At 31.9% G+C, this 27,672-nt stretch overlaps 2 protein-coding genes across 2 annotated transcripts; both read left to right on the forward strand.

Moving 5' to 3' along the window:
• The first annotated feature begins 6,327 nt into the window (after positions 1 to 6,327).
• LOC140871728 (agamous-like MADS-box protein AP1) lies at positions 6,328 to 13,649 on the forward strand. Its single transcript, XM_073274396.1, has 8 exons — positions 6,328 to 6,846; positions 11,350 to 11,428; positions 11,583 to 11,647; positions 12,200 to 12,299; positions 12,418 to 12,459; positions 12,629 to 12,670; positions 12,968 to 13,095; positions 13,278 to 13,649. Exons 1-8 carry the CDS (start codon positions 6,662 to 6,664, stop codon positions 13,375 to 13,377), a joined length of 741 nt encoding a protein of 246 aa, XP_073130497.1. The 5' UTR covers positions 6,328 to 6,661; the 3' UTR covers positions 13,378 to 13,649.
• Positions 13,650 to 18,883: 5,234 nt separating this feature from the next.
• Positions 18,884 to 20,002, forward strand: LOC140872334 (uncharacterized). Its single transcript, XM_073275156.1, has 3 exons — positions 18,884 to 19,193; positions 19,333 to 19,424; positions 19,534 to 20,002. The coding sequence occupies exons 1-3, from the start codon at positions 18,899 to 18,901 to the stop codon at positions 19,819 to 19,821; spliced, it is 675 nt and encodes a 224-aa protein (XP_073131257.1). The 5' UTR covers positions 18,884 to 18,898; the 3' UTR covers positions 19,822 to 20,002.
• The last annotated feature ends 7,670 nt before the right edge of the window (positions 20,003 to 27,672 follow it).

The following is a 27,672-nucleotide window of genomic DNA, read 5'->3' on the forward strand; positions in this document are numbered from 1 at the left end:
TAACAATAGAAATAAAAACCTAGGCGAAGCTTCAGCTGACCAACCACTGCCTAGCCCCTCTTGGATCCATCTGCCTCATCCAATCGCAAACCTGCCCCATGGAATAGGGTGTCCAGAAATACAGAGTACGAGACGTGAGCATAAAACGCTCAGTACGAGAGTATGAGTATACATGCATGCAAAGTGAACTCCCTATAAACTCGAGGTCAAGAATCAGATAACAAAGACAAACCGGGCCCTGGTATGTAGCACGTTGTGCCGTCACTTCAGGAGGTGGCTCCCATATCATAATACCAGTGGATATGCCGGACCCAAATCGATGGAAGTCCAACCAATAACAGGATAGGAAAAAACCCTACTAACAGACATCTCGAAGGAGATAGCTCAGTATGCAAATGAATTCAGCATAAATCAATGACATATAAACCATGCAGTCACATAATACATGCATACTCAGTCAGGATATCTCGAATAGTACTTTCGTACCTCAAATCAGTGCAAGCTCTATCAACTCTAGGTCTACGCCTATAGTCTGCTCTACACTGTCAAATGATACTACTATCATTATAGTGCTCTAAAAGCCTTAACTAAGCTATTGTATACTCCTAAATATTAATAGAAAGCAAAAGCTATACCTTCGTCCGTCGTTAGCCTTTTGAAGTCGATGCCACCAGAACTTGGGCACAACTCTGCTATGACTTTCGAACGCCTCGATGACTCCCGGGTCAAGCCTTGGAAGGCTAGAATAACTCGAATACGACTAGAGTAGAGAGGAAATCCGGAATCGGCAATTGAAAGTGAATTCTCGGCCTTCTATTTATAGACAACGATCGGAGCCTCCGATCCTCGATCGGAACTTCCGAACCTCCATCGGAACGTCCGATCCTGCCATCGGTGCTTCCGAAGATCCTGATCTGCCACGTGTCAAAATATCACTTGTTGACTTCGGATAGGGGTGATCGGAACTTCCGATCCTGATCGGAGCTTCCGATCCTGCCACACGTCATGCCTGACATAATACCATCGGAGTTTTCGATCCTGCATCGGAGCTTCCGATCCGTCCGGTACTCAATTTATTTAATTAGCTTTGATTAATCCCTTAATCACTGATTTTTGGTTACGGGCCACTACAAGATTAGTTTTGCATATTTTAATTTTAGATATTTTACGAATAACGAATTCGAAATGTGTTTTATGAACATTTTAATATGTAAGAATTATGCTACCATGAATCTGTAAATTAATTTAAACTACATGATATGGGAAAATGTTTTATATGAAGAATTGTTCCATCAACACTCTAATTTCTTTTCTGTTTTATCAAGTATCTCTACACAATGGACGTACACACAATGTAGAAACATTATCCTTATCATACTTTTGCACCGTATCTTGTTGAAAAAATTATTGATGGTGTGTGTTTTAGCTCGACATAACAAGAATGTAGTAGCCAAATGAAGACATGTCAGACATATAAGGGAAGTGTCTTACAACATGGCACAAAGAATAAATGAGCAAATTAACCACTTACACAAGATCACTGAAATTGGCGATGTTCAGTGTTTTTTGAATTTGCGAATGAATCGAAATACATTCGCACAATTGTTTCTTAATGGTTTTCTAACCTCACCATTATCATATCTAATTTCATTTCCTAAAATTAGTTCAATTAACCAAATACATATAAATACAGGAGTAATCACAAAAATCATTTGAAATTTCCTCTTCCCGGACGAGGAATTTAGAGGTAAGAAATCTATATTTACCTCCAGAGAAACGGTGACTCTGTAAATTTCTCTGGGAAAATCTTCAAAGAATCGAAGAGGAATGCAGATATGTGATGGAAGAAGAACTTCAAGATTGTGAGGAATGTTGTCGCTGCATCTTTGTTTTCTCTCGTTTGGTGGGATGAATAATGATTGTAAAAAATCGGTGTTTGTAAATTATTCGATAAATTGGGAAAGGGTATTTTAGGTAATGCATAATAATAGATATATATATCCCTTTCTTTTATCAAATACAACAAGCATCATATACATTATCACATTTTAATAATAATTCATACCAAATACATCTCTTTTATTTATATTATTTAAATTATCCATTCAATAACAATCAAATTATAAATCCATCAGTTATCCAATCACACCAACTAAATGCACCCTTAGATAAATCTGATCTTTTATTTAAAAGTAATTTATTCCTATTAAACACTTGTTTTCATTTCTTGTATAGATCTAATCAAGGACTCTATATATATAGGGAAAACAATTGCGAAACAGACGCACGTGCATTACAAAAAATAAAGAGCTTTGAACGTCAAAGAAGATTGAAGATTTTCTGAAGAAATTTTATAGCCAACCGTCGTTATATTTATGTGCTTCTGTGGCGTGTTGAGAACATCTTAAGACAACACTTGCAAAAGTGTTGATTGAAAACTTTCTCATATATCTTAGATTTCGGAACTTAGAAATAACACGTTATTGGTTTTATTATTTTTTTTGTTATTTGTTTTTAGGTATTTATTTTCTCACATTGTTAAGAAAAATAGTTTTTCATAAGAATCATTATTATTTCTTTTTGTAAACTTGATTACTTTTTTAGTGATTATTTTGCTATGAGGCACCGCACAAGTACTGGTTACGTACATGTGCATAATTATCTCTGAATATTTGTTTAATTTAGTTTTATTTATATTTTAAATTGCTGTTGCATATTGTCTGAGGTGTTGACAACATCAGAGACAACACATTCTCAAAACTACACACATCTTTATTCTTGTCACGGCAACAAATCCCTAAGGTCGTTGGATATACCTTCAAGATATCTTGAAGGTGTGTTTGAGTCATTCTTGCAATTTTGCTGAAGTTTTGAATTATGTTAATGCTCAGGAATTCATGTTGGACCACAGGAATTATTAAGTGTACGTCATTTTTGCAAATTTCAATTCAGAGGACCAAGGTAACGTTGAAAAAAAAAGAAAGTTTTTTTTTTAAAATTTAAATTTGATCGTTTGACATTGATATGTGAAAGTAAGTTGTGTTTGTGTTTAAATTTACTGATTTTTTCACATTAAATTACATGAGATTAAGCATATGAGAACAATGGTCGTCACAACGTGAATAGCTAACCTTTGCAAGAAATATGTGATACATACTATCTTTAAAATAGGCTAAGAGAGAAAAAATAAAAGAGAACATGAATTAAAAAAAATTTAGGAACTTTGGGGATAGCACGTTTGAATCTTTAAACCTTGAGTGAAAGTGAAAACTTAACAAACTTAATAAATAAATCAAGAACAAGTGTTATGGCTAGAAAGGAAAAAAATTTATAAATAATTGATCTTGTAACTTGCACGTTTTTTATTTTTAATCATGTCGTCTGATATATCACAATTTTAGAAAACTATTTTCCTTCTGTTTTTCAATACAATTCTCTATTCATTGAGAGTGATGATATACTCGCAATTTTCAGAGCTACGTCAATAATTTTTTATGGGGAAAATTGCAAATTTAGTCATGTATGTTTGTCACTTTGCGATTTTGGTCTTTTATGTTTTCACATTTCAGTTTTAGTCCTGTATGTTTCGATTTTTGGCAATTTCGGTCCTTTTTTTTCGAAAATGCTGACGTGGCACTGTACACGTCAGCTCCACATCAGCATTGAATTGGTGCCACGTCAGCGCCACATCGGAAAAATGACTAAAATTGCCAAAAAAATAAATATAGCGGACTAAAACTGCAATCTGAAAATATAAATGACCAAAATCGCAAAGTGACAAACATACAGGACCAAAAAAGCAATTTTCCCTTTTTTATGTCACACCAGCATTTTTCAATGAAAAATATTAACATTGAAAATAATGCAAGTTGGTGAACTAAAACAGATCAACAACAACATTTTTGATAATGAAAATGGTGCAAGACTGCAAGTTATAAAAATAAGAAAATTAAAAAAAAAAAAAAAAAGAAGAAGAAAAACTGGACTATATGTCTGAATCATTCAGGAAAAAAAACGAAGCCTGGACAACTCAGAGAAAATAAATATTTTAGAAAATGGAAAAAGAAGGAAATCAATCGATACTATTAATGTCTTTTTTTCATTTTCATTTTTTTTCCCTTGCCAGCAGTGCATTCTCAGTTTTTTGACTTTTTTTCCAAATTCTTGGTGGTATGAATACATCAAACTATATGTTGATGCACCATATTATTTCCGAGAATTTAATTTCATTCATTAACTACGTACTATATTAATTACTTAACGTCCCCAAAATGCTTTCGCAGTACCAAAATAAGACCCGAAAACTATTGAAAAGTATATTGAATTGAATGAAGGTAGGGGGAATATAAGTAAATCTATATTAAATGCATGCGTATTAAATGGGAAGCTACTGTAACAAATAAAAAAGGTTATATATATACACACACATATATATCTTATAAATATATGAAGGGCTTAATTTTCCCAATAATCGCGAGTTTTATGTTTTTATCTAGGGAAAAAAATTTGGAAAAATTGCAAATTTAGTCCTGTATATTTGTCACTTTGCAATTTTGGTTTTCTATATTTTCACATTTCAGTTTTAGTCCTGCATGTTCTGATTTTTGGCAATTTCGATCCTTTTTATTCGAAAATTCTTGCGTGACACTATACACGTCAGCTCCACAGCAGCACTGAATTAGTGTCACGTCAGCGCCACGTCGGAAAAAGGACTAAAATTGCCAAAAAAATAAAAATAGCGGACTAAAACTGAAATCTAAAAATATAAAGGACTGAAATCGCAAAGTGACAAACATACAGGACCAAAAAAACAATTTTTCCAAAAACTTTTGTGTCCTCATATGTACATTTTGCAATTTCAGTATTTTATATTGTGATATTTCAATTTTTTTCCCCAATATTTGTTTTTTTTTCTCAATTGTAGTCGTGTTTTCAATATGACGCTGATGTGAGTTGATGTGTATAGATAGTGTTACATCATTATTTTCGATGAAAAAAGAATAAAATTCCTAAATTCAATACATGTAGGAATAAAATTGAAATATGAAAATATAAAGAACCAAAATCACATAGTGACAAAATTATTAGACCAAAAATTATAATTTTGCCTTTATTTTAATTTATATTTAGTTGTTGCTAATACATGAATACATGATTAGTGGATCCTTCGATGCATCTAAGGCTCTAAATTCAATCAATTGAATTCAAAATTGGAACAAGGAGCAATTAAATCATGTTTTCGTAAGTATATAACGTACGTAACGTATAAAAATGTTGTGAGTATATAAAAATATTAAAGACGGAGAGGACACCGCTTGCAAGCTGCTCTCCCTTTCTCTTTGCTCATTCTCTCCGCCCCTAAAAAGCTAAAATAAAGGAAAAATTTCAATTTTGCGTTGCATATCTGCGTCTTTATAATTTCGGTTGTTCAAGTTGTCAAAATAAAGTATCTATCATATTCTCAATTTTTTATAATATTATTATATTTTCTGATGTGACATTTTTATCGTAAATACCATGTTAGTATGGTATCATAAAAAAATATCAAAATTGTGGAAAACCAAATACACATGATCAAATTAACAATTTACCCTAACCACTCTTGACTCTTCCATAGGGTTAAGTCGATGTCATCCACAGGGTAGTGCCCTGTGGGTGGCGTGACAGATTTTGATTGGTTAAAATCAGTGGACCCCACATGAGACCCACTGATTTTAACCAATCATGAGGTTACACGTCGCCCGCAGGGTAGTACCCCGCGGACGGCATGAACAAAACCCTTCCCTTCCATAGAATATAATCATCTCAAATTCTTGCTCCGCAACGATAATGTCGATGTTGGGTAATACCCATATGGCAAATTCAACGGATCTTTTATTTTTATGTAAGCGAGATGTTAATGTGAACATCTCCCTTGCATTAAATCGGGTTGCTGGATGCCCCATTGGGCACTATCCCAATGGAATAGCAAGACACAATCCTCCGCAACACAAAACCACAAGACTAAATTTATCTAAAAAGTCTCGTACCAAACTTAATTATGATCGTATCTTATCACATAATATATAAAAGCAACAATATATTTTTTATGGATGAATATATATTGCAAAAAAAAAAAAATTAAGGCTGCAGAGGCAAGTAAATAAGTGGATGGGTTCACAAGATAAGTCCAAATGATCCCCGTACAATATGTCTCTCCATCGCATGCGGCCTCATGGTACGGACATCCCTCTCAAGAACTGTGAACCCTCATAATCCACCAGACAACCAACGATCCACGCCCCACGACCAATCACAGCTCGACAGCGCATCCTTAAAAAACCACCCGGTTTCCCCCTCCCCGAAACCAGAAGCGGTTTCCGGTTTCGCAATCCCATCAATCCCACGACTGTACTTGCTTTACGAGACAACATTGTAGAATTACCCCATCTATGAACCAAAGCCCCCCACCCCCATTCCCTTTTCACTAAAGGGAAACAAACAACATTAACAAATTAAAGGAGATAATGAAATCCCAGGCTGTTACTTTTCTTACCACAACGGGAGATGATGTGTTTTAATATCTTTCTTTATCTGTCTAGGTGAAAGAAAGAAAAAAATCATACAAACACTACTACGTCTCAGGGTTTCCATTTGTAGGTCTGATAATTCAAGAGATCTAATGGGGAGAGGGAAGGTACAGCTGAAGAGAATCGAGAACAAGATCAACAGACAGGTGACGTTCTCCAAGAGGAGAGGGGGTTTGCTCAAGAAAGCTCACGAGATCTCTGTTCTGTGTGACGCAGAAGTGGCTTTGATTGTTTTTTCCCATAAGGGAAAGCTTGTGGAGTATGCTACGGATTCTTGGTAAGTTTTTAGATACCCTTTTTCGTTATTTTTTTCATCTTTTTCTGAACTTATCTTGAGTACTGATTTCGTGAAAATTGTTCTTATTTTGGACATGGGATCTCTGGGTTTTTGTGGAAATGTTTTAATCAGCTTTGAAACTAGGGTTTCAGCTTTCTTTTCTTTTCTTTTTTTTAAAAAAAAAAAAAACTCTTTTATTCATTTTTGTGCTTTCTTTAATTCCATGGGTATATATATATATATAGCTTCTTCCAACTCAAACTTTAAGAATTGGGTATAGGATCCTTAACAAATCACAAGTATATATGTATGTATATATTTTTTTAATGAAACTAGTTTTGAGTCATATGATTTTTGACTTGTGTTGGTTTCTTGTTTTATGCTCGACTTTGTCGGTGGAGAAAAGACCTAGTTAGCTAGATTAATTCATTTTACATACATGTTATAAAGGCTCGTTTGTGTGAATCTTTGTGTTTGATTAAGTAAATATCAGCCAGTTTGGTTGCTGAATATATAATATGTGTTTTCCACTTCTTTTCGATCATTAATTATTTACACAGTAAAAAAGCAAGCTTTTAATTGAATTTCAGAAGTAGTTTTCCCAACAGATAACTTAATTAATTAATGAGCTCTTGACAGATCATCTTACCCGCTGACGTTTTATCCAGTGAACATGTGCATAATCTGTTCTGTAAAGCAATTTGGTTTCTGCTAACTCCAGGCTGCACCACTCGATCGTATATATTCAAATTTTAGCTTATATTATATCGATCCAAAAAAAAAGAAGAAAAAATTCAGCTTATAGTATGTTTTTCAAGATTTTTTTATTTGTTTGTTTGTTTTGGATCTTTTGAATCATGTTTTGTTTTGTTTCGGATCTTGGGACTTGAACATGTAGTACTAAAATTGAACAAAAAGTTTTGTTATGTACATGTGAACTAACAAAAGAGTGTTCCTCAGGGTTTTTTTTCTTTTCTTTCTTTTATTTTTATTTTTTTTGTGTTTTTTGGTCATATGAATTCTTAATTCTAAGTTGATATGAACATGCACACATATATTTATTATGATAAGCTAATCTGTAACAATGTTAAGTTAAAAAATATCTACAAAAATGTGATGGAAGAAGTAATATAAGAATAATTGACTAATTAAATTAGTGTTTATTAATTAAAACGCAGGGTTTTCTTAATTAGAAAGGAATCATGCATGTGTTGGGAGATATTTTTCTGTTTCTTTAAATTAATATTAATCATCGATTGAAAGAGAAGCTAATCTGCATTCTGCAAGGGAAAAAGAAGGTGATTATCTGTATTATAAACACGAGCTGTTTTTAAATGCCATTTAACGATCGATATATGCTTTTATTTAATTTCTTGTTTTATGTTAGGAAAAATAGCACATAAATATTATAAGTTTTTACTTGTTTTATTTTGAGTTGGGGGAGGTTTTTATTTTTTAATTTATATATTATTTTACCCGACACTTTGTCCCAAATTTAAAATCTTGATGACAAATTAATGAACTATAAGTCATCGACAAGCTTTTACTTGTTATATCACTTCATGGTTTGGAGAACTTCTAAAAATTAAAGACTAGATAATGGTATGAATGTGATGTTTGGTTTGGATTGCCATTGACATTCTATCTCTCAAAAGGTTTAAAATAATTTTTTTTGTAACTTTAAGAAATGTTTAAATCGTGATTTTTAACTAAAATGTGCCTCTAGTTTAGCCTATAGTACATGTGATATATTTAAAAACGGGAAATTGACAAAAGAGACATTTATTTAAATATTATTATTAATTTTGAAAAAAGAGAGACGTCATTTAAATCTTGAAGTGTAAAACTCATGTGAGACGGTTTCACAAACGAAAAATATTGACCTGATCTATACCTAAAGTAAAAAATACACTTTTAATGAGTTAGTTTAAGTCGGGGATCACAAAATTGACTAATGGCCGGTCTCATACGAGTTTTTGTGTTAAATGTTAAAAGAGTGTGTATATATATATATATATATATATATATTAATGTCCTACATATATTCAGCTTTTGAGCAGAGAATCTTCACTGAAAATCAAACAAACTAAAGAAGCCAAGAAATCTTGAAGAAAAACGTACATCAAATTCAGAATACCTTTTTCAGAGGATATACTTCTTTATTTTCTATAATACAAAAAATATTGTCTTTAGACCTCATAAATGCCAAAGATATTTTTCTAAAGCTTATCCAACTTGATTAATTCTGGCTAGTTTACACACAAACATACTAGTTTCCCTTGGTTTGTTTCCTCCATTTGACTTGATCTGCCTTAGAAATTTTAGGCTCCAAAAATATTGGTTAGTTCGATGCTATCCTTCGGGTATTATTCAAGGGTTGATCCAATAACTACAAAGAGAGTCACACATTTTTCATTTAATGCAATGCATTCGGTAACGTGAAAATACACACATCACCTTTTTATTTACAACTGTTGGATATATATTTTGGGTAAATTGAGTTCATGGTAGCATAAGAGAAGTACCTTAGTGCTAGATCCAATGGTCTAAAATTGATTTGGGTATGTGGGATCCATGAAAATACACTTTTTGGGAGCTCTTAATATAGACAAGGACAACTCTCACCTCTTGAGCTACCTTTTGAGGTGAGTTAGGTTCAAGTCTCATTTCTAACATGATATCAGAGCTCAGGCCCTCCGTGTGTGTTGGACCGCCCAAAATTGGGCTGTCTATAGTTAAGTCATCTGTTAATATCTCCACGCTCCAGATGTTCATTCCTGGGCATGTGGGGGGGGGTGTGTTGAAATATTGTCCCACATCGGTAGGATAGAGTTTCTAGGAGCCCTTAATATAGACAAGGGCAACCCTCACCTCTTGAGCTAGCTTTTGAGGTGAGTTAGGTCCAAGTCTAATTTCTAACATACACGACCCCCAATAGTCAAATTAAAATTGATCAGTTGGATGTAGAGTGAGGATACTATCCGTATGCTAGCATCTCATCAACCAATTTGGATAACGCTCTTCTCGAACAAAATCCGGGGTTGAGGAGGTAAAATCCTAGTATGAGATGTCTTACCTGTTGGTTTATTCTAGGTTGTACTGAGTTTTAAGTTGGCTATCGAATTATTGTTTGATTTCATATGTGGAATCAAGCGTAGCCATTGATACATGTAATTCTATGCTATTTTTGGAGTACTTCTCCCCCCATAATGTGGTCAAATATCAACCATTGGATCATCAACACATATGTCAATTTTCATAAAAATATAGGAGTCCCACATGATCTAATGGTATTGAAATAGGGGGAGAAACACTCCCGATGTAGCATAGACTAACCTCGAAAAAAAAGATTATAACATTTATAAAAATTAGATAGATTCTTTGACATGCTACAAAAGTTCAAGAACCAATTCCCTGGTGGTCTCTTGTTCTAGACAAATATTTGTAAAAAACGAATATTTATAATATTGATACCGAGATTTTTAAATGCACTTAAAAACTCAACTTTTAATTGGTCACTGTAAAAGGAAAAAAAAAAACAACGTATTTGTTATTTCATCTTCACACGGTTCTCATGAAAAAATGTAAATAAAAAAAATAGTACCTGTAAAATAACGTTGATTGTTTTTTATTAGAGAGATTTCCTTCAATTCCACCGGCATGGATAACAGGCAGTGTTTTTTTATTTACATTTTCCCATGAGAATCGTGTAAAGATAAAATAACTTTGATTTTGTTTCCTTTTTATAGTGACCAATTAGAAGCTGAGTTTTTAATGCATTTAAAAATCTCGGTATCAATATTATTCATATGCGTTTTGTTTACAAATATTTGTCTAAAACAAGAGACAACAGTTGTTCAAAGCTAGAATCTTGGACGAGTATTTGAATCCATAGGTTGCCATCACACAAAATACTGAAAATAGCTTGGGGAACATGGCTTGTACTTAATTGTGTCAGCACCTTTGTTACTTCTGTGCCATACCAGAAATCCGATTGATTTGATAGTGTTTTTTTGTTACTTATAATTATAACTAATTACATAAAAATACTTTTTTCATCCATTAATTTTATGAGATGAATGTTTAATCCAACCTAAATTATACCAGACATTATAAAAACTCTTATAAGACGGGCTAACGATCAATTTTGTGAGACTTATCATTCAAGAAAAAATATTATTTTTTATCTTCAAAATATTATTTTTAAAAAAATAAATAAACAGTGTTGAACTGTCTCACGGATAAAAACCGTGAGATTGTCTTACAAATATACCTACTCTATTAAAAAAATATTATTTTTATGTTAAAAAATATTAATTTTTACTACAAATATATATCAAATCGACTCGTCTCGTAATTAACCTGTCCAAATTAATAATTGTGGATTAAACACTTTTAATCAAAAGTTTAAAAATAATATTTGATACTTAAATTTACTGATAAGGATAGAAACAATTGAACTTAATTTATATTAGCTGATCAATTTAATTTCTTGGATGGCAGCATGGACAGGATCCTGGAGAGGTATGAAAGATACTCGTTTGCGGAAAGACAATTAGCTCCAAATGAGCCTCAGTCACCTGTAAGCTATAAGCCCCAAATGTATATGCATGGTAGCTAGAACTACAATTTTACATTAATTTATATCTTCTTTTTTTCAGTCATTTTTTTAAAATCTAAATATTTGACATCGGATTATTCTTTTAAACTTTTTTAATTACTTTTGAATTCCTCAGGCAAATTGGAGCCTTGAATATAGCAAACTGAAGGCTAGGATTGAGCTCTTGGAAAGAAATCACAGGTAACATTTTTGGTCCAAATTGTCGTTCTTTTGGTTTTGATCAACAATCTTTTCAATTTTTGGTCTACGTACAATAACTTTTAAATTTTGGTTATTTTGGCTCATATATCACCAAAATATTCAATTTTCATCGTAAAAACGTTGATTAGAGTGTGGTTGTCAAAAAGCTGATGTGGCAAAAAATTTGGTGATTTTTTTATTTAGAAGGAATCAATTTACTTGAAAGCAACTAATTAACATTAAAAAAATCACACAAATCGAATTAAACTTTACAAGTTCTTTGCATTTCCACTAGAAGAAGTTAATGATCATAACACTAAACTTGGCAAAAATTAAAAATTCTGATGGTGGATTGACCAAAATAGCCGAAATTCATAAATGATTGTAACAATACCAAATTTAAAAAAGTTAGTAGAGCAAAACCAAAAAAAAGGACAAATTAATGTAATAAAAAATTATTTTCCATATATATGCATGCATGCATGACATATTTATTTTTGGTTCATGTTTCTTGGACGTGGAATACTTTTGTTGACTAATTCATCGAGTCAGGCACTATATTGGAGAAAATCTTGATTCAATGAGCCAGAAGGATCTTCAGAATCTGGAGCAACAACTTGATACTTCCCTTAAGAACATTCGAAGCAGAAAAGTAAAAACCTAGCTATCTTTTTAATACATTGTTTCGATTTTTTTATGTTTTCGATCTTTCATTTCTTGAACAAACAGTCTCTAATCCTGCGTCGTTCGCGCGCGCTTTTTTCTTACAGAACCAGCTCTTGTATGATTCTATTTCTGAGCTGCAACGAAAGGTTAGGTCTATTAACCTAAAAGTATGCTTTGTTTCATTCACGTTTAATTATTCTCGCTACGATTTATATATGTTGTCACTTCTCATGAAAATTTCAAGTATATGCAGTGTTTTTAGTCCAAACAAATTTGATAATCTTGGTATAAAAAAATTAGCATGTTTTTGGACAGGAGAAGGAAATACGGGAACAAAACAGCATGCTGACGAAAAAGGTGATTTCTTGTAAATCCAATATTGTCACCCATTTTCAGATTTATATTTTGATTAATGTGACATTTATAACATGCAACACATATTGTATTGAACGAAAAATTGAGGGAGATAATAACTACGAGACCTTCTTCCATCTTGGGTTTGATTCGAACTAGCTAGTCTAGACTCGAGGCAGTCGCGAAAATGGAGGGGGCTAGTCTATATCTAAAAGAATGTGTTTGTGACATTGCATATTTTATAACATCCCTCTCGATCACCTTGACTGAAACATGTATTGTTCCATGAATTTCGAAAAGATCAAGGAAAAAGCAAAGGAAATGGTACAACCGATGCAATGGGACCAACAATACGGCCCTACTGCACCACCACCACCCCCGCCACCGTCGTATTTAATGGCTCCACAACTTCCTTGTGTAAACATCGGGTGAGTATTCTCTCTTCTCTTGTATAGCATGTCAAAAAAAATAATGATAATAAAGAAACGCTCTCGAATCCCCACGTACGTAGATCACAATATTCCAAATGATCCATTACACATGTTGGCATAATATTTTTGGCAATGGCTAATGTAAACCTATATACTTCTCACTACTAATTTGGCTGCAGAGGTGATTTCGAAGGAGAAGCTGCAGAAGCTAGAAGGAATGAGCTAGACCTTACCCTCGACTCGCTCTATTCGTGTCATCTTGGATGCTTTGCTTCCTGAAAATCCCAGTCTATGATCGACATCTAGGGAATAATGCTTAGACTCGGAGGGTGGGATTACAATGTTATAAGTGTTTATGATCATGATCTTCTCTAGTCCAAAGCATGATCTTGATATATATATATATTTAGTTATTAATTCCAAGCATGAGTTACTCAGATGATTGTAATTATGGATTCTTGAACTATTCTAGTACCAGAACAACTCGTGGAAGATAACAATGTAATGCTATATATCTGCGGAATATATATATAACATTGATATTGGTATTATATACTATTGCGTAAATTTATTGTGCTCATGCGCTAAGGCGGATTTACTGTAGGACGAAGGAGGGTCATGGCCTCCCGAAAATTTTGAAAAATTTAGTAGTATATATATTATAATTTTTCTGTTTTAGATATATATAATTTTTGTGCCCCCATAAATCAATATCGTGATAGATAGGTTTAGACCTGGTCAAGGGTCGGGTTGGACCCGAACCCAGCCCTGAACCGGCCCGTGGTCAACGGGCCGGTTAACCGGGTACAACCCGGAACCGGGACCGGACCGGACCGGCCACTAGTCGGTCCGGTCCCGGTTTTCCAAAGGTAAAACCGCCGATCCGATGGGTTGGCCGGTTTCACCCGACGGGTCCGACCCTCTGGGTTCGTCGGGTTGACCCAGCGGGTTTATCTTTTTAAAATAAAAAATAATATTTATATATTTTTTAAATGATATATATTTGATACCCACACATAGATGACATTTGAAATCAAAACCAAATGATTTTGAGACCTCATTTTTGCCACTAGATCAAATGTTAATTTGCTAATTGAATTGATTGAATATAATTAAATGTAATAATTTATACAATATGTTTAAGTTGAAATGTAATATATTTTTTAATTAGATAAATAGAGTTTTTAATTGAAATAAATAAAGTTTTTAATATAAGATGTTGAAATATAATATATATTTTTAATGAATAAATATCATAAATTTTTTATTGATATATATATATCTATATATAATTTTTAATATAAGATGTGAAAAGTTGAAATGTAATATATTTTTTATTTAATAAATATAATATATATTTTTTATTGAAATAGATATAGTTTTTAATATAAAATGTTGAAAGTTGAAATGTCATATATTTTTTATTAAATAAATGTAATATTATAAGATGTTAAAAGTTGAAATATAATATATTTTTTATTTAATAAATGTAATAGATTTTTTATTGGGATAATGGAATATTTGATAGAGTTTTTAAAGTTCAAATATACAAGTTTTTTTTTAAAAAAAAAAATTTAAACAAGGTTCAACCTGGACCCGGACCGACCTTTCCGAAACCCGGATCGGAACCGACCACAGGCGGGCCGGTTAAGGGTCGGCCTTTTGCCGACTCGGACCCAGCCCGTGGCCAGGTCTAGATAGGTTCGAGTTCGATTTTGCGTGTCAACACTTGAAGACCTTTTTTTATTATTTTTTTATCACTCGTTTTTACTTATTTTATTTAAAATTCTTTTCATCACTTTTTATTTTTAAAATTAATACTTTATTTAAAACCCTATTATAATTTTTATTTTTTCGATTAATTGAAAATTTAAAATATTTTATTTTAAAAAACTCTTGAATTTTCTTAATTTTTATAAGTTCTTAATTTACTTGTCTTCAATGTACATTACTTTGCTCTATTTTTAATATGTTTGAAGTGATTTTGAGATTTTGGTGTTTTTGGTAGTCAATAAGTTTTTTTTTTAAAATCAAGATTAATAAATTTTCGGCTTTAATTTTATTAACATCAAAATTGGCTCATTACGTGATTGATAATTTTTCATTTAGTTACGTGACTTTTGTTAATCTTTCGTTCTTTTTTGTTTTGTATTATGATTAATTTTATTTTTTTTATTGGCTTCTTGATTGATAATCTTGTTTTACTTGAAAGTTGCAATGTTTTTTCTGAATGAAAATTTACTCATCGACTTGCACAAAAAACAAACTGACTATATCCACTTGTGTCTCCAAAATTATATATATTATAAAATTTATGCATTATAATACTTTATGCATGCTTATTTGAATTAATGTTTTAGCATGTTATTTTTAATATCGAATCATGTTTTAAATACGTTATTATTTTGAGACTGTATATTTTATAATTTTGAGTTGCATGTAAAAAGAAGTTCAGGCGTTCTTGTATACATCAGTATCATTTTGTTCAACGAGATTTTAAACAAGTTTTGAGTCATATGATTTTTGACTCGTTGATTGAACTTAATTTTATGTGTGATATTTTATACCTACGAACGCAGCACATCTTTTAGAAAATCAAAAAATTATTCCGTATTTCATATTTTCATAAGCATCAATCAAATATACGAGACGTCATAATATTTACTTTTTAATTTATTGTATTCTTGTTATTGAAAGTTATATATAAACATATAATAATTATTTTTATCATTCTGTATATTGACACAGCACCTCCTAATATAGCATCCTGGATCCGCCCCTGCTCGTGCGCAAGGTTCTAAAAAACTTTTAAAAATTGCCTAGAAGACAATAATTTTGAAGAGATCCTGAAAGGTTTTGAGATAGATATGACCGGATGTATTTTTTTTTATTTTGAAGAATGGTTCTTATTTTAAGAGTTTTTAATTGATATAATTTTTTTAAAAAAAATAAATAAATTTATTTATTAAAAAACACATTTAAACTCGATTAAACACGTTTAATGATGCTTAGAATTTTCAACTTAGAGTTGATTGTCAAATCTTAGCGTTTTCATTACGTTCACGTTTAATCGTGTTTTAATCCGTGTTTAATTTATCCAATCCCTTCTATTAGAACACTGTGCATGCTGATGCATGTGTTCTCCGAAAGGTAACTCGATATGGAAAATGTCATGCTATTATAGGCGTCTCAAGGGTTCACGGAAAAATATGGACCCCCACAAATCGACATTCTGGTAAATCTTGTGTACTGCACTTGAGATCCACCACCTTTAAAAGTAACTTTTTGGGGGGAAAAAGGATGGAAAGAATTAATTGTGTTTGGTTTTATATATTTTTTAAAAATAGATTGATGAGATAAAAAAAAATCTAAAACAAAAATTGTCATGAGTTTGTAACTTTAAAATAAATTAAAGTGCCAAAACGAAACAACTCAATAAATAATCTTCAGTTAACAATTTATTTATGTCCTTTTGTTTTGAAGGATCCAATGTTAATTTTGCAGCTCTACTCACTGTAGGTTGTTTTTAAAATTTGTTATCAAAATTGGGCCAGAAAGGGTAAGCTGGCAAGGAATGAGGCCTCACGGGGTCAGTTCCGAATGCTTTTTTCGTGGCCCACTCGACCCAATTAGATATGATTTTGGGCTTTTATTTTTATCTTAAACTTAAAAATTAGACTAATTTTTGAAGCGATTGGATATGACGATGATTATCGCCAGAGAAATACTTGGCTGAATCAACACTAAAATTGTGGTTGATGGGTTACGTCTAAAAATTTCATTGGGCTTGGGCCCAATCATAAAAATTCACTCTAAATATTTTTTAGACTCAAACTTATTTAAGTATTATTTATATTTAATTCAAGCAGACTCTGAATTCTACAAAAGCCCATAAGAGGCTCAAGCTCGTGAAACTCTCCGAATATCTATAAATAGCTCAAGTCACCTCACTGCTGATACTTCGGGTTTTGCGGAAGCAGCCTGTCGAGTAAAAGCATTTGTTAGCTACATCAGTGATGAAGAAGATTAATTATTTTATGTTTATAATGTTATTTCACAAAAATTATCATGCACCGTCTAATTGATTATTTTTGTGAGACAAAAATATCACTTTTTATTTTATAATTGATCGAATCAACCCGTCTCACACGATATTTCTTTTTATCTGTTAGAAAAAAAATTTACTCCCTCACCGTCGTTTCTTTCCCCTCTTTCGACCCCCGTGTACACATAAATTTTGTCTTCTCCACCTAATGACATTTTTATATTCGGTGAAAATATAAAAAGGCACAAAATCACTTGTGTTGAAGTAATGACCTTTTACACCCAGTCACCCCTTGTGTTTTTTAAAACTAGTAAAGACATGCACACGATGTGTGTACATAAAAAATAAAATTTTATATTTGTACATAACAAACTTTTATATGAAATATAAAAGTTTATGTTTAATGTTATGTATTTTTTGTTAATTTATTATTAATTATTTTATTTTAAAAGAATTATGGTGGTTATGAAGTAAGGGTATTTTGGAGACAAAAAATTAATATGACATAATCTACCAAAATTAGTTATTATCTATGCCTCAAACTTAATAATATAGAATAGATAGAATCGATTACGGATGAAACCCCTGATGTATGCAGTTGTATTCCGTCCCCTTTATATGTAAACATAAATACATTTGTGTTTTGGGGTTTATAAAGTGCGTGTCAATATAATTGAATATGCTAGGGGTTTTATGTTTAATTTTTTAAAACATAAATGTGTAAAAACTTCAATTACAACTGGTTTTTTGGTTTTTCACTCTCATGTGAGTGGTGTATGTCATAAATTATCCGGCATTTTCCCTCTCAACTCTTTCTTTAGCTCCATGCCCATCTAATCGGTATGTCACACTCATACTTTGAGAGATAAGATGTTATACCAGAGGATTTACTCACGGTATAATCTCTTCCATCGAATGAAAAACAAGTTATTATGTTTGGGGTGGATCTCACCCCAAAACATATGGAATATATTCGATCTAATACATATTAGTTGATCATCTTCTGATGTAGCATAGTATCTCAGTTCAAACTCGTGTATTCAAAATCGTCAATATCGATCCAAACCCCAGCTCAGAAGAGATTGGATCCACGATCCATCTCAACAACCGTTACCATATTGTAGCATTAATTTGTTTAAGAATGTCGAAATAATTGAGAATAATGAGAAGCCAGTTTAATTAAGGAAATGTCCCCACAGCTTTGATGATGGTCACGTTCAAAGATAACCCCAAAAGCCTAAAGAAATTAAAGGAAGCAAAGTAAAAATGATTAGAAGGCAAAAGTGGGCAAAAGGGAAAGCCACTCTGGCCCCAGCCATTATGTTCCAGTTCCCCTTCTACCAACGACGACCCTACAAGGAATCAATACATACCATTTTATCTCTATTTTTAGGACCGTATAATATACTAAAACCCCTTAATTATATATATAGAAAAAAAATATTTACATCTAGAATTTCTAAAGCAAAAATTATATGTGAAGTTGGCCTATTTCAAGTATTTTTTCATCGAAATGCTGATGTGTATGACATCAGAAACTGCAAATACGTGGCTAACATAATCTCAACCGCGGCCTTGCCCCCTTTGGTCTGTCCCTACTCGTAGGCATGACCGATAAGTGGACCAAGAAAGTGATCATGGCCAAGTTTGGTGCCTTTTATAATTCTCTATGCTTATTTCTTCTCTTGTATAAGTATTAAGTCCCTCAGTGTCTATTTACTCATCAGAGTTGGAGCTTAGGCCCCATTAAATAATATGGGCAAAATAGGCACAAAAATGCCTAATTTTTGCTTGAACAGAATTAGGCCGTTGGTTCGAGTTCGTTCGCCCCCTGTTCAATCCAAACACCAAGAAAATGGAACCGATCAAGATAACAAAGATGGTCCCGGCTCCGGTGTGGAGAAATCTGGGGCCGTCAATGGCCGGAAAATTATTATCGTCGTAGATTCCAGCATGGAAGCAAAGCACGCCGTGCAATGGGCACTTAGTCACACTGTTCAGAGCCAGGACATGATCATTCTCCTCTATGTCACTAAACCTTCAAATCAAGGTATGGTATATATTTTATGATAATTTTTTCGTTATGTGGCCAACATATAGTGTACCTATCGAAAAATGTAATTCCATGCATGACATAATATTTAAAAGAGTAATTTTAGAAAATATATATATATGGGGGTATTTTGTAGGTGAGGGACCAATTAACAAGGATGTGATCAGTCCAAGAATTCCTGAATTTCTCAGTGGTATGAAAAGTATGTGCCAATTGAAGAGGCCTGAGGTTTGAGTTATTTTCATAACATTAACATTCAACCCAATTTCGCACGATCTTTTTAGCACGAGCCGACATAGCGGCTAGTGACGATCTTTGGATTCTTGGCCTAATATAGGTACATATTGAGGTTGCTGTGGTTGAAGGGAGAGAAAAAGGGCCAACAATAGTGGCGGAGGCAAAGAAACAAGGGGTGGCACTGATGGTGCTAGGCCAGAAGAAAAGGTCGGTCACGTGGCGGCTGATGTCGATGTGGGCCGGAAAACGAATCCCCGCCGGTGGATTGGCCGAGTATTGTGTCCAAAATGCTGGTTGTATGGCCCTTGCTGTGAGGAGGAAAAGCAAGAAACTTGGTGGCTATCTCATCACTACTAAAAGGCAGAAAGATTTCTGGCTCTTGGCTTGATCAATTTTTATCATTTAAATTATCTTTTCCTTAATTTGTTTATGTCATATTTGATATGTAATATATAAAAAAATATATATATATACCCCAAGCTCCTTTTCCACTGATTGTGCCATGTGGAGATAGTCTATTTTTCTTGTAATTTTTTTGCTTGTGTACATAAAAGATAGATGCATCTTGATTTTACTAAAAAAAAATTGTACGGTCTTGATTCCCTTAATTTGCCTCCCACGTTTCCAGGTCAGTGCCATTCCTGTGCCTAGAGTTTATAATCTTTAATGTTCGCGCATATATGTTGAAACAGGGGAAATTTCATGCTTCGATCCATCTCGAATGAACATCTACCATTCATTTGGCGTGCGTCCCACAAAATATGTGAATCCTCAGAAAAACACATCCGATTGAACATATATAGAAGGTCTCGTCGAAATAGATACTACCATCGTACAAGTTAGTCATGTGAAGTGTTTTTTCTAAAGATGAAACAAGTTTTTTGAAGATAAACTGGCAATCAGTGCATAGTAATTACTAAACAAGCCTTGTATTCAAAACTAAAATGGACTCTATAATTTTCTTCCCAATCAAGATTTTATGGAAAGCATAATTTGTCTACATGGTCATAACCTATTTTTCTTTTTGATCTGCATTGAATCCCCCTCTGTTCTTCTCTTTTTACATCCATGAAATTTGCCTGTTCTTCCTTTCATGGTTGGCGCCTTTGTCGGGATTATACTCGTCCGTCTTTCCTTCGTGGATTTTTTCAAGAATCCTCCATGCTTCTTTGGCTGTTTGACAAGTATAGATTAATTTGAAGTTGTTTGCATCTACGGCAGAAAAGATGGCATTCAATGCTTTCGCGTTATAATTCGCCCAACGATCTTCCTCAGGAGACCAAAATTTTTCGTCTGCCAAGAATACGTTTCCGTCCCTGTCTCTTACAGTAGGATGTTCCCATCCAGTCAGAACTGATCTCCACACCTTGTGGTCTATTGCTTTGATGAATACCTTCATTCTAGCTTTCCAGTACCGATAGTTTCCGCCACTCAACAGCGGCGGAGTTAACACACATCCACATCCACATCCACATCCTCCTTCTCTCGACATATCCATTTATACCTGTAAAAAACCAAACACAAAACAAGATCACAAACAGATTATGTTAGGGACTTGCTGTGGTACCAAATCACGTCTATTTAAATCCATAAGCCCTTTATGTCTTCTACTTGAATTATAAGTATAGTTATAGTAGGTTACAAAATATCTATTGTGATTCAAGTTTATCTCGAATAAACTCCCAATCTTGAATCTATGATAGAGTTGGATTCCGTTGTGTCTGTTATTTTTTGATAATCTTTTGTTATTGTGGGATTTGGTGGTATGCTATTGTAAGGGTTAATTGTCAATCATTTCCTAAACCACTTTATAACTTATTTATAAATTTTTACATAAATAAAACTTATTTTCAACTTCTGGAGAGATAAACTTTTGTTTCTAAATACCAATTTTACCTTTATCTCTTAAAATTTAAAAAAAAATGAGAGAATGGATAATAAAAACAAAGATAATAAAAACAAAACTAATCCAAATAGTATATATATAAAAATTCAAATTAAAATCAAAGAACATAAACCATATCATATACATGCTTATGTTGATACAAGAGCAAGTATGTGTTTAGGAAGCAAGCATATACTTCCAAATCATTATTGGAAGAAATATGATAAAGGATTAAAAGTTCGAATAGGAGATGGATCAATAATCATGCTTAATACAGTAGCAGAAAAATTAAAAATAGAAATAGAAGAAACAAAATTTGTAATACCCATTATATATCAAATAGAATCAGGAATAGACATTATAATAGGAAATAACTTTTTAAGAGAATATCTTCCCTTTACACAATTTGAAGATCACATAACTTTAAACAAAGGATCATCAATGATTTACATTCCCAAAATACGAACAGCATTTCGCGTAGAAAATGAAGGATTTACAAAGAATTTTCATAAACGAAATATAAATCCAATAGAACTAAAAATAGAAAATATTTTAACGATTAATCCTGAAATAAAAAATCATGAGGAAATTTCATGATATTTGTTCTGAAAATCCTCAGGACAAAATTAAGAAAAGAAAACAATTCATTGCTTCAATAAAACTCAAAGACCCTAATATCACAATCCGTGAAGCACCAAGAAGATGTAACATGGATGATGTAAAAATATTTGAAAAAGAAGTTCAAGAATTATTAAAATTTAAGATAATCATCCCTAGTAAAAGTCCACACTCTTGACCAGCCTTTTATGTCAGTAAGAAAGATACTGATAAGAAAAGAATGGTAATTGATTATCGAAAGATGAATAAAGCAACAATTATGGATGAATATTATATCCCAAATAAGAATGATTTACTTCTTATATAGGAAAAATGAAATATTTTTCCAGTTTAGATTGTAAATCAGGATTCTGGCAAATTCAACTAGAACCACAAACACAATTACTTACAGCATTCAGTTGTCCAAAAGGACAGTATCAATGGACTGTATTACCTTTCGGACTTAAACAAGCACCAGGTATCTTTCAAAGATATATGGATGAATATTTTAAATCATCTATAGATTTTTTTTGTATTTATATAGATGACATATTAATTTATTCAAAAACACTAGATCAACATTATAAAGATCTCATGACAGTATTAGATATTTGTCATAAAGATGGAATTATACTTTCTGAAAAGAAAGCACAATTATTCAAAACAAAAATAAATTATTTAGGATTACAAATAGAAGATGGAAAACAATGTTTACAACCGCATATACTTAAGAAAATTCATGATTTTCCTAGTGAAATCAAGGATAAAGATCAATTAAGAAGATTTTTAGGATTATTAACTTATTCTGGAAATTACATTAAGAAACTTGCAGAAATCAGAAAACCTCTTCAGGTAAAACTTAAACAGGACTATAAGTGGAAATGGTCGAAAGAAGATACTAATTACATAGACACTATTAAAAAGAAAATAATTAGTAATCTTTCTGAATTATATTTTCCTTCAAATAAAGATATAATAATAATTGAAACAGACGCTTCAGATGAATATTGTGGAGCATGTTTAAAAGCTTATACTGGAGAAAGAAATTTAGAAGAACTTACTAAAACAGCTACTAGAAATAATGAAGAATTATGCAACTATACATTAGGAACTTTTCAAGGTGCACAATTAAATTATCATTCGAATGAAAAAGAATTATTAGCTTTAATATTCACAATTAGAACTTATGAAATTTATCTTATTTCTAAACCGTTTTTAGTAAGAACAGATAATATGAATTTAACATATTTCAAGACAAGAAAAATATCAAGAAATGCAAGGAGAAATGCAGCAAGGCGAATTAGATGGCAATTGGAATTGAACCATTATCAGTTCGAGATCCAACATGTCAAAGGAACGGATAATTCATTACCCGACGCATTAACCAGAGAACTTCATCCAAACTATACTATCCGTAGTAACGAAATAACAAAGGAGATCCTAAGTGATCCAGAAAATGACTGTGAGTCATCCGAACATGCCTCAGAAAGCATGGAAAATATAAATTGATGAAATGAGATTTATATTCAGAAACATGAATTATTTTATGACTTTCAGTTATCCGAACATGCCTCAGAAAGCATGTGAAATATAAATTAATGAAATGAGATTTATATTTAGAAACATAAATTACTCTTTGAGTAAAATAATCAATTTAATATTGATTCAATTCTTGCAAAAAAATTTATAAATGCAATGATACGCATAATAAAACTATCCGAATTACTCACGAAAAGAGTTATTTTACTAACCATTATATATATAAATATGTTTTCTTGTGCAGAGTATAATCAAGATGGAGCAACTAAGTCAATTAAAAGAACAATTGATTGAATTGCAGGAAGAAATTCAAATTCTTCAACTAAAAGAAAGGAATTTGAGTAGAAAAATTCAAAGGACAGAAGAAAAGATGATAACTTCATCATCATCATCCTCACCAAGAACACCAATCAAAATGGAAACTCCATTTGACAAAATAATGGAGATAAAAGAGAAACAGTCAGCGGTCACAGCCAACACTGACAAAGAAAAAGAAAAGAAAAAAAGAACCGGTGGACACAGCCAGCACCGAGAAAAATAAAAAAGAAGAAAGGACGTTTAAAAGTGCCCTTGAAAAGAAAGAAAGAAAGAAAGATGGTCAATCTGCGACCACAAAAACCAATTTTTGAAAAAACAAATTTTCCAGAAAAACTCAAGACTGAATTCTTTGAAACACTAAACTATTTGAGAATAGCCAAACCATCTGCAGAATCTTGGCTACAAACTTGTGACACACAGAGCATATCAAGAGCAAGAACACTACAAGGTGCTCCAGCGCATGAAGTCGCAAGATTCTTTTCAAATGGATTATTAAGTGGATTGGAAGTCAGTCCCAACAATCAAGAAATAGAACTATTTCCATATCAGTTGAGAAATAGTATCATCCAGTTCAAGAAAGCAGTCGTTAAGGACGATCCAGTATTAACATTGAGTATTCACTCAACCCTTCCAGATTGGGATGATAACAAATTCTATCAACCAATGGTATATATTCAATTTCGAAAACAAAAAGACAAGTTCTTATTCGAAGGATCAAATGAAGAGAAACCAGTAATGGATATCTCAACACTTCCTGAGATAAGAATAAAGACATTGATTGATATGATCTCAAAGACAGGAAAGATTGATGGAAACTCAAAGGTTAAAATAAATTTTGCAACCAGTAAAATTTTATTAACCACTGGACACAAGGAGACAATTCAAAAGAAAGAACAAGCCATGTTAGCTCAATTCGAAGCTCCAATCTATGAAGCAAGAGTTGACATGACCCGAGAAACCCAACAAATGTTATGTCAAAGACTAAGAACAATGATTTCCACTCACAAATGTGGACATTGCCAACCCATTCAGACAGAAGAAGCAGCTGTCAAAGAGGACAAACAATCTGTCAAAGAAGACAAACCAATAAAGAAATGGTCCGAATGCACCAGTGATTCAGAGAGTGACACAATGTAAAAACAAATGAAATCGTGGACCACACCACATGTTAAAGGCATCCACTCAGATGTAAAATGAGCTGTTTCCATTATGTAGTGTCGGGTGGTCCCCCTCTTTTCTTTTATTTTTAATTATGTATGCGTTTCTCCACGCCTATAAAAGGAGATGTTTTGTGCTGTAAAAAAAAAGTGAAGTTTGAGTATCTCTCTTTTCTTAAAGTTTCTTACAATCTGGTTCATACAAGACGTATGAAAACTATCAGAAACTAAGAAACATAAAATCAGAAACAAAATAAGTCTTATGGCTAATAACTAAACAAGCAGGGCGTAATGAGGATAAGGTTGGAAACCAACCATTGAATATTCATGGTTAGAGTAAACCTGGAGATCCATAGAGCAAGTACCAGTTGATCAAGTGATCGTTAAGGGAAAGCAAGGATTTGGCCTCTGCTCAAAACCAAGATTCATTCAAACAAGGTAACCTTCCTAAACCTTCTGCAGCCTTTAATTCAAAGAAATAGTCAAAATACATTAATCATGTCATCATCCTTTATAAGAAATGGAAGATTAATAATAAAAAACTGGTTCGAAATAAAAGATGATCATGAATATGATACATTTCATGAATATCGTTTAAATACTTCTGATTTAACCATATTTGAATCAATTTATCAACTAAAATTTGTATTAATAACCCATGAATGGAACCAAACTAATATGAAAACATTTATCTATTATAAATGAATCAGATCTGTAAATCCATGAATCAGATCTGTAAATCCATGAATAAGAAATTTCATAAGAATTTTATTTGTAAATCCATGAATCAGATCTGTAAATCCATGAATAAGAAAATTCATAAGAATTTTAAGAATTCCGCAACCTGGTATCAGAGCTTAAATAAAGCAGATTATTAATGCCTGGATTAACTTTAGATATTGAGATTAAAAATTTATTTGATAAAATAATCTTACTAAAATATTTACGTCAAATAGATCAATTATGGAATAAAATAAAAGATCTCCAAACCTTTTATTTCAAAAATCATAAAAAAAAACATTTTTCAAGCAACTGGAAAATGATAATTCAAATTTCTGAAAACGATGAAATTAAATATATAACAATATGTTATGAATAAGAACAAACTTTGTTATCGAAATCTGATCAACAAAAATAAAATAATAAAAGTAACAATTTTTACTAAATGGAAAATGTATGAAAATACAAAAATGAATATCTTGAATTTATATTCTCAAAATATAAATTTTGATATAGAAAATTATGAAAACAATTTGAAACATCTTAAAAATTGTCAATCTTCAATTGATAGTTTCGAAGATTTTCAGAATTTATTAGAACAGATAGATTCAACAAAAAGGCTTTTAATAGTCTTAAGAAAATTAAGAAGTTCTATCATCTGTTAAAATGACAGAAGTAACAATTCCAAATCAAAACAGTCAGATCGATGAATCTGAAGAAAACCAAGAGTATAATTTGAATATTATATTCAATCAAAGTAAGTTTGATGAAATACAAAAAACAGGGTTTTCTAATTTAAAAACAAATCTAATAGACCAACCAGGAATACTAAGTAAGATTTCAAATTTTATTAATCCCAGAAAAAATTTAATTTATTATTCGATTCGTACAAAAGAACGATCTTGTAAAATAAATAACGAATCAAGGTCTAATACTCTGAAGTTATTAACAACTCAAGATATTAATACCATCATGGCAAAAGACAGTGAAAAAGAACGATCTGAACTGAAATATGTTCATATCGGAGGAATTGAAATAATAATATCAGCTCACTACCGAGAAGAAATAGATACACCAATTGAAATAACAGTTCGTGACAAAAGAATACGTAATTTCGAGGATTCTATCCTTGGAAAAATTAAAGGAAATTTATGTTACAAAAAGATGAAATTTTGTATTTATCCACAATATAATATATCTCTTTTTGATAAAAACATAAATGACGTTTTAACATTAGATTATTACTTTTATAGAAATAATCTTATGTTAACAGGAAACCATCTGATCAATATAAACTATGTTGTCGATTTAGCAATAAGTAATAATTCTCAAACATGAATAATTTCAACAAAACCAACTATTTTTGTTGAAAGAATGTTTGAAAATATTACAAGAATTGAACACCCTCGAAAAACATTTATTGAAGAAATAAATCCCTATAAAAGATGGAGTTCAGATGACCTTCAAATCACAAAACAGTCTGTACCAAGAAGATCATTATCATTAATTTGCTAGAAATGATGAAGATATTCTTGATAAGATTGGAACCATGAATCAAAATATTCTTAAAATTAAACAAGCTATTGTTAATGAGTCAACCTCATCGCAATGACGTCCTTAATAAAATTATAAAAAAACCTAGGAGATTTAGAAAATAATATTAATAAGATCAATCTATCAATACAAGAATTAGAGAAGAATTTCAAAGAATATATTGATTTAGCAACGACTAGATTAATAATTGAACAAGAAAGACATAGTAATGAAATATTAAACTATCTTAAGGAAGTTCTTTCAATAGATAAAGGAAAAAGAAAAATGGAAGAAGAACCACCATTTAAAATTGAATCATGGTATAGAAATCCCCTTAGTTATGGCAAACATAAATATGGAGATGTTTAGTGAAACCGACTCATTTGATTTTGAAAAAATAAGAGTAAATACAGAAGAATTATATCATTCACATCAGGACTCAGAACAATACAGAGATATGGATATTTCAGAATCAGAATCTGAAGATGAT

Source organism: Henckelia pumila, unplaced genomic scaffold (genome assembly GCF_033568475.1).
Source record: "Henckelia pumila isolate YLH828 unplaced genomic scaffold, ASM3356847v2 CTG_461:::fragment_3, whole genome shotgun sequence".
In the NCBI taxonomy this organism is placed as follows: domain Eukaryota; kingdom Viridiplantae; phylum Streptophyta; class Magnoliopsida; order Lamiales; family Gesneriaceae; genus Henckelia; species Henckelia pumila.

Coding starts and splice junctions, on each gene's coding strand:
- LOC140871728 (XM_073274396.1), top strand. CDS start 6,662: ATGGGGAGAGGGAAGGTACAGCTGAAGAGAATCGAGAACAAGATCAAC. Junction 11,429..11,582: donor CAAATGAGCCTCAGTCACCT/GTAAGCTATAAG, acceptor TGAATTCCTCAG/GCAAATTGGAGCCTTGAATA. Junction 12,460..12,628: donor TTTCTGAGCTGCAACGAAAG/GTTAGGTCTATT, acceptor GTTTTTGGACAG/GAGAAGGAAATACGGGAACA.
- LOC140872334 (XM_073275156.1), top strand. CDS start 18,899: ATGGGCAAAATAGGCACAAAAATGCCTAATTTTTGCTTGAACAGAATT. Junction 19,194..19,332: donor CACTAAACCTTCAAATCAAG/GTATGGTATATA, acceptor GGTATTTTGTAG/GTGAGGGACCAATTAACAAG. Junction 19,425..19,533: donor GCCAATTGAAGAGGCCTGAG/GTTTGAGTTATT, acceptor GGCCTAATATAG/GTACATATTGAGGTTGCTGT.